Source organism: Astatotilapia calliptera, chromosome 7, assembly GCF_964374335.1.
Source record: "Astatotilapia calliptera chromosome 7, fAstCal68.1, whole genome shotgun sequence".
In the NCBI taxonomy this organism is placed as follows: Eukaryota; Metazoa; Chordata; class Actinopteri; order Cichliformes; family Cichlidae; genus Astatotilapia; species Astatotilapia calliptera.
The window spans coordinates 77,430-95,670 of NC_137428.1; the positions used below are offsets into that span (position 1 = coordinate 77,430).

Consider the following 18,241-nt stretch of genomic DNA (forward strand, 5'->3'; position numbering starts at 1 on the left):
AGTCGTTGAAGATTTTGATAGTCGACGTAGTCGTGACTAGTCGACTAACCGTGGCAGCCCTACTTCCATGTGAGCTTTAAATGAGGATCCTTCCTTTAATTCTAACCTCTCTCCTTTCTCTCCTTCTTTCTTATCTGTCTCCATCTCTGAGTGAAATTAGCTTTCTGCCTTTTCTCTCCCATTAGAAATAAACCAGCTGGACCTTTGACATTATTTATCAACATAAATTAATACAAATTAAAAATAGGAATAGGAGGAATAAAATTCAGTAAAATTTTACACTCCAATCTCATTTTCTGGCAGAATTTTTGGAGTTTAAAATTATAAACCTCTGACCATTATTGTCTTATTGGTTAAAATGTGAATGTTAAACAGCACTTCCTGTTCTTACAGCAAAGAGGTGGCTGGGCAAAAGGAACAATAAAGGATTGTATCAGTTTGGCCAGAAAACATCTTGATGATCCCCAAGAATTTTAGGGAAAATACTCTGGGGACTGACAAGACAAAAGTTAAACTTTTTGAAAGGTGTGCACCCCATTACATCTGGCATAAAACTAACAGCATTTTAGAAAAGCAACATTATAGCTTCATTAAAATATGGTGGTGATAGTGTGATGGTTTGGGGCTGTTTTGCCTTCTCAGCACCTGGAAAACTTGCTGTGGTAAGTGTAACCATGAAATTTGCCATCTACCAAGACATCCTGAAGGAGAATAGCAGGCCATCTGTTCATGACTTCAAGCTGAAGCGCACTTGGTTTCTGTAGCAGGACAATAATCAAAACCCAGCAGCAAGTCCACCTCTGAATGTCTTAAAAAACACTTTGGAGTGGCCTAGTTAAAGTCCTGACCTTAATCCAATTGAGATGCTGTGGCATCACCTTAAAAAGGCAGTTCATACTCCAAAAACCTCCAGTGTGGCTGAATTACAACAATTCTGCAAGGATGAGTGGGCCAAAGTTCCTCCACGGCTGTAAAAGTGTCATTGCCAGTTAATACAAATGCTTGATTGCAGTTGTTGCTGCTAAGGGTGGTCCAACCAGTTATTAGGTTCAGGGGGCAATCACTTAATCACACAGGGCCATGATGGTTTGGAATTGCGCCCCCCCCCCCCCCCCCCTAATTATAAACCACTTCATTTAGAAACTGCGTTTTGTGTTCCGTTTGTTATCTTTGTTTTATACTTAAATTTGTTTGATAATCTTAAACACCTCTGTATCTTGTTTGTTGACATGATTATTTTTTTCCATAACTTTTATACTTTAAAATGCTGTTTTCTGTCTTTCTTAGCATGTAATTGCCACAGTCACTCGGACTCGTGTCACTTTGATGCAGCTCGTTACGAAGCGACTGGAGGTGTGAGCGGCGGTGTGTGTGATGACTGCGGCAACAACAGGATGGGGCCTCAGTGTGAACAGTGTCAACCTTTTTTGTATCAGGATCCGCAGAGAGCGAAGGATGACCCACAAGCCTGCATACGTAAGCTTTTATTGTTATTTTACTTTTTGAATATTCATGCTCTCACTGTTCCTGTAGAAATGAGTCTCACCTTTTTCTGTTTCTATTATTTTCTTTCATTGCTGAAGTGGTGCGGCTGGATGTTTGTCAGAATGCAGCTCTTTATGGGATATTTTCTATGTTAACAGTAATGTCTGAATGTCAAACCCAGTGCTTTATGACTTTTACCAACATGGTGCAGTAACAGTCTCCATTAACTCAGTGAAAGCTGATAGTAAAATATGTTTATGGTACAGGTATTCAGATATTCGTTAAGTTGCTTGAAGACATTTCACCTCTCATCCGAGAAGCTTCTTCAATTCTAGGTGGAGAATCCCAGAGTTCAACCATTTGACCTTAGAACTGAAGAAGCTTCTCAGATGAGAGGTGAAACATCTTCAAGCAACTTAAAGAAGTCCAGACGCTTTTCTTTCCAAGATCCTTAGACTACAATGACCTGGATGACTGAGAACCTTCACAGACAGTTGTTCTGGTAATTAAATCTCAGCAAGTTTGTGGCTGATGGAGTCGTGCTTGGTCCATGAATTTGACTTGGTCCATAAGCTGTTTTCTCATCAAATGGGCTCCTCACCACAGCCCATAATGACGCTTAGGCCGGTGTCCCAGTGGACCGATAAGTCCACTCCTGGCTCCAGTATAGCACTACATTTCTGATCAAGATGGCAGTAGATTTGGGTGTAGTGTTTTTTTCAGTTTATCACAGCTATGGTATCATGCATAACTTTTGTCGCAAACAGAATGTGTGTAATTGCCAATTTCAATCACAGTAGTAGCAGACTGTCTATCTGTAGTTGATGGCACAATAACGAGAGCACTGTTTATGTTGATATGACTGTAGCCTCAGGAGGAGGGTGATTACCCAACACAGATCAGCCCCTTGTTTCTCAGGGAAGCTGTCTCATGACAAGATGATGATTATTGTATGGTCTTTAATTTATAATGTTGTTTTGATCTGGTCCTTTAGAAATAAATCTGCATTGAGTGAAATGACGTAACAGCTTTGGGATGATGATGTCATACCATGTAATGGTGATGTGTTTCAGCATGTAACTGCAATCCAGCTGGTTCACGTGGCGGCGGTCAGTGTGACGCTCTGAGCGGTCAGTGCGTATGCAAAGAAAATGTGGAGGGTCAACGTTGTGATCGCTGCAAACATGGCTTCTTCAGCCTGAGGCAGGATGACCCCACGGGTTGTCAGGGTGACCAAACAACTTTATTTGTCCTGTTGTCATTCTCAACAAAGGAGCTCCTGCTTGTGTGTATATGATGATTTCAACGAGCTGAAGGTATGAGCATGACAGAAACTTTCAGGCTGACTGTGTGTGTGTGTGTGTTTCAGCGTGCAGGTGTCATCCTTTGGGGAGTGTTGGGTCATGTGATCAGCTAACAGGAACTTGTGAATGTGACCCAATGGCAAGTGGACCGCTGTGTGATCGGTGTCTGGTAGGCCACATCTGTAAAATAAGTAATTTACTCTTTAGCTTCCTTTCATCCTCATTAAATTTAATTGATAATAGAGCTGGGAAATAATTCAAACAAATAATAATCCCAACCTAAGGAATATAATGTACACAGATAGGTAATGCCAGGATTCAAGTGCCTGTGTCCGGCCTGCTTTAGATGTGCCATGGATCCAACACAGCTGATTTAAATGGCTAAATGACTTCTTCAGCATGTCTTGAAGTTCTCCAGAGGCCTGGTAATGAACTAATCATTTGATTCAGGTGTGTTGACCAGGATGAGATCTAAAACCTGAAGGACATTGTCACTTGAGGCCTGGCGTTGCCTACCCCTGTACACTGTTAAGTGCTGATTTTTACAACCAAACAACCTCTGGCTAAGCAGATGCCACAACACAGAGGAACTACCTGGTTAGGCCAGGACGCTGCAGTCTATTTACACCTACAGGCCAGTGGACACTCTTTCAATGGTGAGGATGTATCGTGGACAGGGAGGAATGCTGGTTTGAGCATGGAGTCAAGGAGGCCATTTACAAAACTGAGCTCACAGCCCATTGTTCCTTCAGTGGTTTTAGTTTTAATCATTGTGCAGATGAACTGCTCATAAGGTTGGAAACCTGCAATCAGCTGAGACTGAGAAGTCACATGATGATGACGAAATGTGTCTCCCACTGAAAACATTTCTATAGTTCGTGGACCCCATGGGATTTTCTGGGACTTGGAGATGGCAGTCATAGAAAATAGAGTGGTTGCTGTTGAAACTGCCCCTAGTCATAAAAAAGAGAACTGTGATACACAGCATCAACAGGCTTAAGAGCGCTGGCAGTTAAAGACTGCACAAATTTTTTTGTATACAATATTAAACCCAGTATTTAGTTTCCTCATCAGTTCCACAACACAAGTAATAAAATCTCAAATTTCATCTAAGAAGATACTGAAGTACTAATAACATCAGTTACTGTCATGTAGTGAGAGCATTTTCCATCCCGGATGTGGTAACACGGATGTAGGTAGTGATAACAATGGAAAATCAAAATATCTGAATCACATTAAAACTATCTAATAAATATAATGCTGTGCTCATTCCTGAAGCAGCAAGAAGAAGAAGAACAAAAACTGTATGATTTGAAGGCACATAAAAACTCATTCAAACTCTGCAAGCATTGTCTGAATTTTCAAAATAAATGATGAATGAGTTTTAAAGCATAAAACAGTGTTTAAGTAAACTATATTTTGTCCTTAGTTTGAAATGATTGCCTGGACACAGTGATTCTAAAGCAAATATCACAACATTTTAGCCAGTCTGAGTGAAAGAAAAGTCTGATTTTAATGTCTTTTAATGTGTTTGTGTTCAGCCAGATTTCTGGGGTTTGGGAAACTCTGTGTTCAGATGCTCACCTTGTAACTGTGATATTGGCGGAGCTCACGGCAGCACGTATGTTTTCTTTCTGTCTTTATTTTGTGTGAAACATAATAAAAAGTATTGAATAAAGATCAACAGTCAGTTTGATCTGAATCACAGGTTAGTTTGAGAAAGAAGAAAAATTAACAGGAAGCACCAACTGAATACCAGTAAAATAATCAGAAAAAACAGTTTATTACCTTATAGGTATGGCACGCTGTTGTGAGCTGGAAATTCATCATAAAAGCAGTAATTAGACTCTTAATAACTGACACCATAGAGCCTCCAGTGTGTCACTTCCTGTCTTTTGGGGGGATTTCCTGTCCCGTCAGGTGTTCTCCAGAGGATGGACAGTGTCGCTGTTTACCCAACATGATTGGTCGGCGATGCTCTGACCCTGCACCTGGGTACTTCTTGCCTGCACTGAATTATTTCCTCTATGAGGCTGAACTCACTTTCCCACTGCTAGGAGGAAGGTCTTCTACAATTCCTCCTCCATCGCCTTCTTCTTCTGCTGATCCATCATCTTCTTCTCGGGTGTGTAACAGATGACAAGCCACCTGACACAGAGCTTGGAAAGAAAGTGAATGGAGTTCTTTAAGATAGATAGATAGATGCAGCATTTTGTGAGAAAAGTTGCGAGACATGTAAAGAAGGTAACTAAAAGGAGTATTCAACTGACAATTCTATGTCAACTATTGCAGATGATTTTAAATAAATTTTTAATATCTTGTAGATTTTAGTACAACATGGCGGTGCACATAGTCGCAGTTGTTTAAGGGCCCCCAATTAGGTGATCTTCTTTTTCTTTTTGTTTCCTTTTCTTTTTCTTTTGTTTCCCTTATTGTGTAGCCAAATTCACCTTAAGTCATTGGGAATTATACAACATCAGTTATGACAGCCAGAACCCCGTTACCAGCGATTATCAGTGGATCAACAACATCCCAGAGAACTGCCTGCGGTGCTAATAACAGCAGTCTACATACCACCAGACGCTAATGCTAGCACAGCCCTTGCCTACCTGAACGACACGATCTCCGAACAGCTACGGACATATCCAGAGGAAGTACACATCATCGCAGGGGACTTTAACAAAGCATGCTTAAAAACTGTGCTGCCTAAATTTGTACAACATGTGAAATGCCACATGAGAGGGAATAACACCTTGGGCCATGTTTACTCAAATATTAAGCAAGCCTACAGATCTGTTCCCCTCCCCCACCTGAGTATGCCCGACCACCTCTCCCTGCTCGTTGTCGCGGCATACACACCACTCAGGAAAAGGACAAAGCCCACCATCAGAAACATTAACACCTTTTCTAAGGAAGCTCTGGCTCAGCTGCAGGACTCTTTTGCCCTCACAGAGTGGCATGTCTTCGAACATGGCGACCTATAGACCCACACATCTGCAGTGGTGAGTTATGCACTGCATGGACACTGTCACCACGGAAAAGTAGGTCCAGGTCAGCCCCAACTGTGAAACCTGGATGACGAGTAAAGTTCAGGAATTGTTAAAAGCACACAACTCTGCATACAAATCTGGGGAGCATGATATGTATATCAGAGAAAGAGCAGACCTTAAAAAAGGCATCAGAGCAGCAAAACCGGACTATTCAAATAAACTATCGGATCACCTCTCAGACAACAACTCCAAGAAGGTATGGGAGGGCCTGAAACACATCACCAACTACAAAGGCAATGGGACAAATACGGATAACATGGACATCTCATTAGCAGAGGAACTTAACCACTTCTTTAGCCGCTTTGAGAGAACTGTAGACACACCTACCATGCACACCGCTCTGCCACAGCCTTCTCTGAGCACAGCCCTCACACATTTACTCTTCAAGAAAACTAGGTTTGCAGAGCAGTACCAGAGAAAAGCTGCTGGCCGAGATGGAATACCTGGGAGTATCTTCAAAGCCTGTGCCGACCAGCTGGCTCCTGTTTTCACCAGACTATTGGACCTCTCCCTGTCACATGCCACTGCCCCTCATTGCCTGAAATCAGCAACAATAGTTCCGAGTCCACCACCATCAGTGCTCCAGTGGTCGCAAAGTTCTTCAAGAAGCTGGTCTTAAAGCACATAAAGGACTGCATCACACCTAGTTTGGACCCCAACCAGGGTCGGCAACCCTGGGCACGCGTGCCACAGCTGGCAAGCTAAGGGTTAACTGATGGCACAACCATAGCTGGACTGGCCATCGGGCATATCGGGCATTTGCCCGGTGGGCCAATAGTGAATTTTGTTTTTATGGGCCAATGTTTTTTTGTTTGTTTTAGTTTTTGTAACAGTATAAACAATGAAAGGTGGTGTATTGGCCAGGTGCTGGCCAATGTGTAAAAATAGCTCAGTTGAAGTTATGAACTGTTTCTGACAGAGAAATAACACCAGGATACTTTTCTAAGCACCTGACACCTGGTAACTGTGCAGGGGCATGTCTAGCAAAGTTTTGCCAGGAGGCCAGGCAGGGCATTAACAGGGAAAGGGGACACATACTTTTCTTTCTTATTCTCATTAAAAATGCCTCGCTTTAAGTTTTTATCTGATGTAAAATGTATAGAAATCATACCAACAAGACGGTGTACATCACTGTCACAACAGTGTTTATTTTCATTAAAAGGCTTTATGATTTTCCCTGCAATACCTGGGGGGCTGGTCTGTAGTCAAAATGACCAGGCTGATTTTTATTTGTCCCAGTCCAGCCCTGGGCACGACATGCAGTGAATTAATCTGAGAAGGTGCATTAAAAAATAAATGGCCGGGCCAGTGGTACACATTGCAAATTAACTAGCATAGACACATTAGTTGTGTCACTTCTTAATGACGGTAACTTGGCTAACAACCCCAACTACCAGGTTCAACGTGTAATTGGCTAAAAATAGCTTCGCCTACCAGTGAGAGGGATGTTGCTAGCTGGCAGTTTTTTCAAGCGATGTTGAAATTTCTACATTCCAACACTTCGAATGCTTCAGGAGCTCGACTCTATGAGGGTCAAAGTTTGCAGAACTACGAACGCAGCGGAAATCCATAGCTGTGCATGTTCATGGAGCTTTTTCACCTGCTGGACATCACTCCCAGTCAAGTTTTACTGTCTTCAGTGTTACGGCCGAGCGGGCCAGGCTGTGGGTGTGGACTCAAATGCAGACACAGAGGGAAGAAAAACGGGTGTGAACACAGTGCTTTATTTGCTGTGCCTAGTGAACTTAAAAAGCAGGAAACTATGAATGGTATGAACTGTGGAAGCTATGAACAGAGAACTGTGAGGCCAAACTGTGAACATGAAACTCGGAGTGCTATGACTAGGTGCTAGATTTCACGGATGGATCCGGGGAATGGGAAAAAGGGGCAGCGGCTTGGATGGAGGTACGCAGTCACTATAATGAGAGGAGACAAGTTGTCAGTGGCAGTCTAGTGAATCACAGCTGAAGGATTAGACTATGGTGGTTAGGGCTTACGCGTTGCAGGTTTAAAGTGTCATGCGAGGAGGGGGTGTCCAGAGAGGATCCAGAATATGCTTGGAGTGAGGGGCTTGGCAGGGAGGCAGGCAGGTGTAGTCCGATGATGGAAAGGAAGCAACCAGATGACAGAACCAGCGTCCAGGCGGAGATGTGAGTAATCTAGGTTGGGAAGCGCGACTGCCAGGTGGGTCCTATGACAAAGAAAACACGGTGAGGAGAAAAGCAGTAGTTAAGGGTTCTCACAAGGGCTTGGCGGCCTAGCACTAACATGAGTTAGCAGAAGATCTGGCAGAGGTCTGTTGTGAATGCTGGTCTTATATGCTGGTGACTTGATTGGAACCAGGTGTGGAAGCTGATTGGAGTCTCTGCCTGAAGGTGGAGCCCAGCGGAGTGGAAAAACCCCGTACTCACCTGGACCATGACATTCAGAACATTGCAGAGGCCTTATTGACAGTATTTGGCTCTACATATCTGTGTGAGCAGATTTTCTCTCACACAAAAAGTGTCGTGAGGTAGCCATCTGAATGGTGGACACTCATAGACCTGTGTCGCTGATTGGAAGACCAGAGATCACATTAACATGTTTATCCCTGTATTAACAAACATGCCATATTGGCCCAGTTTATTTCTCTTATCATTGTTGTGAGGAGACCATAAATAGCATTTATATTTTCTTTTGTACAGTTCATTTGCTGTTACTTTTTATCCATAACAAGAACTCTGTATCTTTTTTTGTTTCAAAATAGCTGATAACTATTCGCTGATAGCTGCCAACATCTGCGAACAAATACTGTATAATTCTATTAAGTTGTTCTATACAGTGTGTAACTGTCAATATAGAGCATTGTTAAATTTATTGCTAATGCAATCATGCAGCACACTGACTTCTGAGGACATTTTAGATGGCACTCATCATCTGAAAGGTTGCCGACCCCTGCTATAAGGCAAACAGGTCCACTGAGAAAGCAATTTCCACTGCCCTCCACTCTGCTCTGCATAACCTGGAGAATGCTGGGACTTCAGTAAGGATGCTCATCATTGATTTCAGCTCAGCCTTTAATAGCATCATCCCAGACATTCTTATAGTCAAGCTGGTAAACTTAGACTTCCCCCTTGCTACATGTGCGTGGTTCAAAAACGTTCTCACAGACCAATCACAAAGAGTCAAGGTGGGCAACCAGAGATCATCCACCCAGCACTGGCTCACCACAAGGATGTGTGTTGTGTCCACTCCTATACACCATCTATACCAGTGACTGCACCCTCACACATCCCTGCAACATCATCATCAAATTTGCAGATGACTCCACTCTGATGGGGCTCATCACCGATGATGACGACACCGCCTACAGAGATGAGATCCAATGTCTGACAGAATGGTGTGACTACAATAACCTAACCATAAACACCAGGAAAACCAAGTAAATGGTCATGGACTTCTGCAAGAAAAAAAACTCATCCCCCTCCCCTATCCATAAAAGGTGACCACATTTCCGAGGACCTATACTGGACAACTAACACATCAGCCCTGGTGAAGAAATGCATGATGCAACCATACTGTTCCAATGCAATGTGTGCACACGTGTGTATGTGTGCACAAGTCTATGTTTGTGATCGGGAATGAAGGATAAAAAGCGCTGCCGTAAAGGCTGGTGTAGAAGCACAGAAATGATGGCTCACTTGACCGCGGTCTGAATTTTAATTGAATTAAAGAAGTCCAGTTGCTTTCATTCCAAGCTCCTTAGGCTACCATGACCTGAATGACTTAGAACCTACACAGCTATAGTTCAGTATTAATATGTGTTTATAGGTAAAATTGTCTTTTTACAGTGCATTCAGCAAAGTATTCACAGCATTTTGTTCGTTCTACATTGTGTAATGATACAGCCTCAGTCTAAAATTCATTGCATTCATTTTTTTCAACTCATAATTCTACACACAATACCCCATAGTAGCAAAGTAAAAAAGGTTTACTCGAAATTATTGCAAATTTATTAAAAATTAAAAAAAATTATATCATGTACATAAATATTCATAACCTTTCCTCAATTCTTTGTTTAAGCATGTTTGGCTGCAATGGCACCTTCAAGTCCTGTTGAGTACAATGCTACAAGCTTGGCACACCTGTTTTTCTGCAGTTTGTCCCATTCTTCTTTCCTAGACTATTTAAAAGTGGAATGAGAGGCAGAGTGTTGCGACTTTCATCCGTAAATAAAGCTGCAGCCGGCTGAGTTGGTTGTGTCCCTGTGACGCGCCTCCAATAATCCATAGTGAGTCATACTAGTACTTTGCGCATTTATTTTAAGAACAAAACAAGAACAAACATTTGCGCTTTCAATCAATTTCCAACTAGCGCATGGATTAACTGGTGTGCCAAAAAATGACGGTCAACAGAAAAGTTTGCCCACAAACCACTCACCCAACACACCTGCTGCGAACACCGACATCAGGTAAATAGACTGTGACCACACCCACATACCATCACCTGAGACGCAGGTAAAGCTATACACCTGTGCCACCAAAACAAAAAGGAAAAACATAAACATTGACTTTGGCTCTTACACAGAGCCTTCAGTTTTCAAGCCCCTCTTCTGTGGAACCAACTTCCAGGTTGGATTCAGAAGACAGTGCTGTGGAGCAGGCAGGATAAGGGACCCAAATGCAGGACTCAGAAATGGAAAGTTAAACTCACAGCACAGATTTATTGCTGGGAAAACTCTTCATAGAAATGAACTCAATCAGAAACACGGAAATAGACACTAAAGTGTGCAATGGAACCTAAAACAAGAAAAAAGGAAATGAACCAGAACTAAAAGCAAGTCTGAGCTCTGTCTGGACAGCACCTTTCTTATCTTAGCTGTGTGCTTAGAGTTGTTGCACTGTTGGAAGATAAACCTTCGTCCCAGTCTGAGGTCCAGAGTGTTCTGGAGCAGGTTAGGATTTCAAGGATATCACTATACATTGCAGCATTTATCTTTCCTTCAACAATTACTAGTCTCCCAGTTCCTCCTTCTGAAAGTCATCCCCATAGCATGATTCTATATCACCGTGATTCCCTGTAGCAATGGTGTTGAGCATATAATGCGCCGTGGCTGGTTTCTTCTAGACGCGATGCTTGGCAGTCAGGCCAAAAAGCTCAATCTTCATTTCCTCAGACCAAAGAATTTTGTTACTCATGGTCTGAGAGTCCTTGGTATGCTGTTTAGCAAACTCTTGATCCTTTTACTGAGGAATCTCTTCCATCTGGCCACGCTACCATACAGGTCTGATTGGTGGAGTGCTGCAAAAATGGCTGTCTTTCTGGAAGGTTCTCGTCTCTCCACAAAGCAACCATGGAGCTCTGTTAGATTGAGCATTAGGTTCTTGGTGACCTCTATAAGTAAGGACTTCTAGCCCATTCCTTCAGCTCCCTAACCGTTTGCTGAGCAGCCAGGTTTAGGAAGAGTAATAGTGGTTCTAAACGTCTATTTATGAATAATGCAGGCCGCTGTGCTCATTTGGGATCTTTAGAAATGTTTCTGTTCCAGATCCGTGCCTCAATACAGTCCAGGCTCAAAGGTCTACAAACAATTCCTCCTTATAGCTACATGTTATTTGTTTGTATTTTAATTTTTAATAAATTTGCAAGACTTTAAGGGAAACTCATTTTACTTTGTCATTATAGGGTGTTCTGTGTAAAAATTTGAGGTGAAAAATGATTTTAATCCATTTTGGAATAAGGCTCTAATATATGGGCAGAAATCTGTGCCATCAGAAACTGAATTTGAATGAGTTCAATTTGAATTTGAATTGCTCAGATTGAATCTGAATTGTAACTTGAATAAATGCTTTTGAAAACTGAATTTGAATTAGTCTAATTTGAAATTGAATTTATGGTTTGAAAATGAATTGATTTGCTTTGAAACTGCATTTTATCCTTTAAAAATCCAGCTCTCGAATAATTTCAGATTCACTTCTCACCATTCAGTTTCAGTTCTACAATTCAATTTCAGTTCCAAAATTCAGTTTTTTGGAACTTACATCCGGTTCCGGTTCAAGCGCCGATTAATAGAACTACGTTTTACTGGCGGACCGAAAGTGTTACTGACGGGAATCTACAGCGTCTTGAGCTGAATTAAGACTTCAGAAGTCATTCGTCATGTCGAATGACCAGCGGATGAACTCTCAGGTTGGTAATAAATGTATTACATGTATAAGAACAAGCGTCATGTTAACAAATGATAGCCGTAAGGTAACTTTTATGCTTATTGTAGCTGCTAGCTAAAAACGCTAATTTAGCGTAGTTTGCCCTGGATTCAGCTTTGAAAAACAAATATGATCGACTGTTTCTAGTAGAATTCCAAAGTTGTCATCTTGGACCCTCTCAGAGTACCCCCTCTGTATGCTTGCAGAGACCCCTACAGTAGAGAAGCATGCAAAACAGTGTCCAAACCTTTGTATTTTAGCTTTATTTATGTCTTACACAGCATCCCAACTCTTTAGCTAACTTAATAACTTTAGCTAACGTGAATAGTTAGTCTAATTCATTAGTGCAGCATTACTGGATCATCTCTGTTTGAAGTGATATAATATGATATACAACTATCACTGAAACAGCAAACTTTGTAAATAAGCAAACACCACTTCTCATTCTCTAAACGTTTGGCCACAGCTGTAGATTACACTATCAGTGCTTGTTCACTCTTGACAATAATAACATTTCTAAATTTACTTTGTGCATTTACAGGTAAACAATATCTAATATTTTATTTAAATGACTGCTTTGTCTTTGAAAAGGGTGAAGAGCCTGAGGCCGGTGACAGTCCAGTTCTACTCTAAGTACATCCTTATAGTGGCTCACAGGACAAGGCCACATTCCTGTCCTGCCAGAAGAGAAGACAAACTTCAGAGTCTTCATGCAGTTCAACCACACCTGTCATATTCCATATGACAGGGGTCTCAAACTTCAGTCCCCAAGGGCCAGTGTCATGCAACTTTTCCATGCCCTCGAGGACTGGAGTTTGAGACCCCTGCTGTATGGTGTTCATGCTGTTTTCTACCCCACAGTTACAGCATGTCTGACTGCCTGTTCAGCATATGCAAAAATATATGATGAGTTTAAGCATGTGATGACTAAGGCCTTCCATTATGGTGTTTGTCATCACATGTCACAGACATCTGGATGATCATTTGGAATAAACAAGAAACTAAAAACTTGTTACTTTATCTTTTATCTTTTATCTTTATTAATATTATTATTTTACACTTTTCATTGTTAGGCATTAGGTTTATTTGTAGTAGTCCTTTCCAACGTCTTTCCCTCTTCCATGTTACTGTGGCAGCTTGTCAGCATCTATTTGGGTTTGGGAGTGGAACAAAAAGTAAGGAAATCCAAAGTGCCATTAAAACCAGGAGAGGTTCTTATATTTCAGAAGGAGGGATTAATTCAAAAGAAATGACCTCAATGCCATATTTTATTTAGGAACCCTAGAGAGCACTTTGCAAAATAACACATTCTTATAATTTCACCCTCAGATGAGCCAAGCTATGACTGTCAGGGAAGGTGATGTAGGTACAGAGCATATGAGAGTGGTGAAGTTTGTCTCTTGTCTAGATGAAGGCACAAGAGGGATCAAAGGCAAGGCGTAGAGATTCAGTATCTTCAGTCTTCAGTGGACACTCCATTTCTGGCACAAAACACCTGTAAAAGATGGTCGATTTAGGAGGTGACCCGACAACTTCAGCCTGTCAAACATAGTAATGGAGCAGTATGCTTTAAAAAAAAATCTAATTAAGCATGCACTCAGTACCCTAAGAATTATTATGGTAGTTAAACACAGTGATAGTTGTATATCATATTATATCACTTCAAACAGAGATGATCCAGTAATGCTGCACTAATGAATTAGACTAACTATTCACGTTAGCTAAAGTTATTAAGTTAGCTAAAGAGTTGGGATGCCGTGTAAGACATAAATAAAGCTAAAATACAAAGGTTTGGACACTGTTTTGCATGTTTCCCTACTGTAGGGGTCTCTGCAAGCATACAGAGGGGGCACTCTGAGAGGGTCCAAGATGACAACTTTGGAATTCTACTAGAAACAGTCGATCATATTTGTTTTTCAAAGCTGAATCCAGGGCAAACTACGCTAAATTAGCGTTTTTAGCTAGCAGCTACAATAAGCATAAAAGTTACCTTACGGCTATCATTTGTTAACATGACGCTTGTTCTTATACATGTAATACATTTATTACCAACCTGAGAGTTCATCCGCTGGTCATTCGACATGACGAATGACTTCTGAAGTCTTAATTCAGCTCAAGACGCTGTAGATTCCCGTCAGTAACACTTTCGGTCCGCCAGTAAAACGTAGTTCTATTAATCGGCGCTTGAACCGGAACCGGATGTAAGTTCCAAAAAACTGAATTTTGGAACTGAAATTGAATTGTAGAACTGAAACTGAATGGTGAGAAGTGAAACTGAAATTATTCGAGAGCTGAATTTTTAAAGGATAAAATGCAGTTTCAAAGCAAATCAATTCATTTTCAAACCATAAATTCAATTTCAAATTAGACTAATTCAAATTCAGTTTTCAAAAGCATTTATTCAAGTTACAATTCAGATTCAATCTGAGCAATTCAAATTCAAATTGAACTCATTCAAATTCAGTTTCTGATGGCACAGATTTCTGCCCATACTAATATGACAAAATGTGGAACAAGTGAAGCACTGTGAATGCTGTCCACTTGCACTATATAAACAGTATCTGCGTGTGTGTTTTCAGCTGAACCCACGAGTGTTACCTCAGTGTGAGCAGTACTTCAAAGAGCAAGGTTTTGACACCAAGTTCCAAAATGGACGAGTTATTTTAGTTCGGCAGGCTCGCCAACTTGCCCAGCAACAGAAAATGAGAAAGAGATTGGTGAGATCCATTTTCTGTTACACTTTAATGCTTTGATTATTTGGAGACTATAGGTTGTGTCCAAATTCAGGGGCTGCATTCTTCAAAGGCAGCGAAGGCCAGAAGTGCAAGGCTGTGAACTTGGACGGTCTAGCCTACAACATGGGGTTCCTGTTGCCTGGCAACCATGACAGTCGCAGCTACTGCTGTGGTGGTCAGCTTTATGTTGTTTTTTCATCTACATGTGAATCTGGGTACTGAGTCCCCTTAACCAACAATGAATCTAAGTTTAGCTAGTTTGCTAGAGTAGAGCATGAGACTAGTCTCATTTCATTTTGACAGTACAAATATAATAGGTCTCATCAAGCATTTGGTAACTTGCAGGATGAAAGCACAATTTTCTTATTAGAATCATGGGACGTACTTTCATTTTAATCAGAGAGAAAAAAAAAACTAAGAGAAATGGGAAACAGGACATAAGCTCAGGCGGTAGAGCAGGTCATCTACTAATCGGAAGGTTGGTGGTTTGATTCCTGGCTTCCCCTAGTCCGCATGCCAAATATCTTGGGCAAGATACTAACCCTAAATTGCTCTCCGATGCATCCATTGGAGTGTGAATGTTAATTAGAAAGCACTAAGAAAATATGTGAATGCACAAGTTGTGTAAAGCGCTTTGAGTGCTCAGAAGAATAGAAAAGCGCTATATAGGAACCAGTCCAGTCCATAAGATCGGCATAAATGTTGGGCTTTATAACAAAGGTTCAGGTTATAACTAACCAAAGTTTGCATGACCCGATTAAGTAGCAATATCACTAACGTCATGTAACTTAGATGAAGGTTAGCTAAGTTTGATGTTCTAAGATTCTTTGGTGTGCTAACATTTGTTCCACTGGATATTTGGGTGAGATAAAAACCCAGTACTCACTTTTTTATTTCTGGACTGCTTTGCTACAACTGTTTGCCATGTTTTTTTTTTTCCAAAAAATTGCTTGTACCTTAGACTCACAATGAATCCTGGATTCAAACACCATGTTAAAACATAAGATCGTCCATAAGTCCACAAAGTGCAGAAAGTTCTAGGCTGATCGTGGCTCAAGAGTTGGGCGTTCGCCTTGTAATCGGAAGGTTGCCGGTTCGAGCCCCGGCTTGGACAGTCTCGGTCGTTGTGTCCTTGGGCAAGACACTTGACCCGTTGCCTACTGGTGGTGGTCAGAGAGCCCGGTGGCGCCAGTGTCCGGCAGCCTCGCCTCTGTCAGTGCGCCCCAGGGTGGCTGTGGTTACAATGTAGCTGCCATCACCAGTGTGTGAATGTGTGTGTGAATGGGTGGATGACAGGATATGTAAAGCGCTTTGGGGTCCTTAGGGACTAGTAAAGCGCTATATAAATACAGGCCATTTACAGGCCATAGGTCGATGATCGATTTTGTAATCGTATCACCAGACCTGCGGCCATATGTTCTGGACCCTCGGGTAAAGAGAGGGGCTGAGCTGTTAACTGATCACCATCAGATCAGGTGGCTGGGGAGGACATTGGACAGACATGGCGCAGCTAAAGGTATAGTGAGGGTGTGCTGGGAATGCCTGGCAGAGGCCCCCAGTCCGCAAGATCTTAAACACACACCTCTGGCAGAGCTTCAACAGTTTTCCAAGAGAATCTGGGGGCACTGAGTCCAAATGGACCATGTTCAGCACCTCCACCGCCAAAGCTGCTGCACTGCGCTGCGGTTGGTGCCTGTCATGGTGGTAACACCTAAACCAAATGGTGGACACCAGTAGGGATGGGTATTGATAAGATTTTCATGTTTCCGATTCCATTTTCGAGTCTGTTTAACGATTCGATTCTTTATCGATTCTCTTATTGATTCTTATTTTTTAAAAAGGAGAACACTAAGGTTGATTAGCTTAGAACTTTGTTTTATATCTTCTCTAAGTAAGAGTAACATGGCCTTACAAACCCAAAAGTGAGATCTTAAGAGATCCACAGCCTATGGCTCTTCAATGGGTGTCACAGGGTCCCCAGGAAAAAAAATGTAATTGTAAAATAATAAAATAAATATTCTTCTGTAGCAATAACAAAGCATAACACAAATTATTCTGTAGCAATTACACAAGAATATCCAGTAATGTCCCTGCCTACAATTAAACACATACACTTACTGAAAATCATCTGCTGTGGCAAACAGCTGCAAGCCTTTGACCACAAACTGAGTCACTGCTCTGTGACATTTGTCTATCCTGGCCTGAAAGGAGACGCTACCGGTAGACTGCAGCGAGAACTGCCAGCATCTGAGCCAGCCAGACTTTGTCTCTCTCATCTTGGTCACCTAAATGCACAGTAATGGCAGGTTTTGTAATAAGGCACATCGTGCTAACATAATATGCACTGTTAGTTGATTATTTACCTGCCGCATTAACGGGAGAGGACGTGCAAACGTTACCTCTGCTGCTGGGTTGAGATTCACGAGTCCGGAGCAGAATTAAAAACACGACATTCATTTGAGGTTATTGCGTGTTTTGTGAGCAAATGCTTTTGCATATTCGTAGTGTTTACTCCCTTAAATGAAGTATCTACTTTACAAGTATTGCAAGTTGCCCTGTTGTCATCCGTTCTCCTAAAGTATAACCAAACTTTTGAGTGTTTGAGCCGCTTAGGCGCCATGTTACCCGCCAGGTAAATGACACTCTGCAACGTGGTGACGTCATTCGGGGCGACTGGAATCGATAAGGGAATCATTTGCAAAAATGCCAAACAATTCCAAGGAATTGAAACAGTGGGAACTGGTTCTCAACAAGAACCGGGTTTCGATACCCATCCTTAGACACCAGAGGTGAAGGGAGCCACCCGGCTGAAGAAGGAGTCCTATTGAAGGAGTCCTTGGTTCGCCTGTGGGACTTCGGAGGCAGCTGATATGTACTAGTGGTGCAACGGATCACGGTTGATCCGTAATCCGAACCGATCCCACTCCACGGTTTGACACCCACGTAATCCGAAGATGTGTATGGTGCGTCTGTCAAGCGATAGTTATGGCCAGCGCTAGCGGTCCAGGTGGAAGAGCAGAAGAGTTTTCTGTATTTAAGCAGCCCTTTGCTGCCCAGTCCGATCGGGCTAAAGCTATTACAAAAGCTATTGGGGTGTTTAGCTGCAGACGGCAGGCCATATTCCGTTGTGCAAAACAAGGGGGTTAAACTATGATGAACGTGCTTGAGCCATGCTATGATAACATGATAAAAACCAGATAAAGGAGGAACAATGCGGTTTTCGTCCTAGTCGTGGAAAACTGGACCAGCTCTTTATCCTCTGAAGGATACATGAGGGTGCATGGGAGTTTGCCCAGCCAGTGTTTTGGCTGTGGGCATTCGACCGTGTCCCTTTGAGTTTCCCGTGGGGTGTTCTTCAGGAGTATGGGGTGTTTGGCCCATTACTACAGGCCATTCAATCCTTATACAACCATTGGAAGAGCTTGGTTTGCATAGACGGTAATTAGTGGGACTCATTCCCAGTGGGTGATGGACTCCGCTAG

General features: G+C 42.1%; 1 protein-coding gene and 1 long non-coding RNA gene across 3 annotated transcripts in view; one reads left to right on the forward strand and one right to left on the reverse strand.

Annotated features, from left to right (window-relative positions):
* Positions 1-18,241, forward strand: part of lamb4 (laminin, beta 4) — a 90,424-nt gene that overhangs the window by 27,517 nt on the left and 44,666 nt on the right. For both annotated transcript variants that reach the window (XM_080304022.1, XM_026172277.2), the window contains 6 exons: positions 1,288-1,476; positions 2,559-2,714; positions 2,855-2,958; positions 4,331-4,410; positions 4,710-4,914; positions 14,604-14,741. In XM_080304022.1, the coding sequence (XP_080160148.1) occupies positions 1,288-1,476; positions 2,559-2,714; positions 2,855-2,958; positions 4,331-4,410; positions 4,710-4,914; positions 14,604-14,741 (872 nt within the window). The remainder of the gene's footprint in view (positions 1-1,287; positions 1,477-2,558; positions 2,715-2,854; positions 2,959-4,330; positions 4,411-4,709; positions 4,915-14,603; positions 14,742-18,241) is intronic.
* On the reverse strand, positions 7,548-8,031 carry LOC145429896 (uncharacterized). The gene is made up of 2 exons (XR_013910227.1): positions 7,837-8,031; positions 7,548-7,755 (listed from the first exon to the last, which is right to left on the reverse strand). It is a non-coding gene; the product is annotated as an uncharacterized LOC145429896 (long non-coding RNA).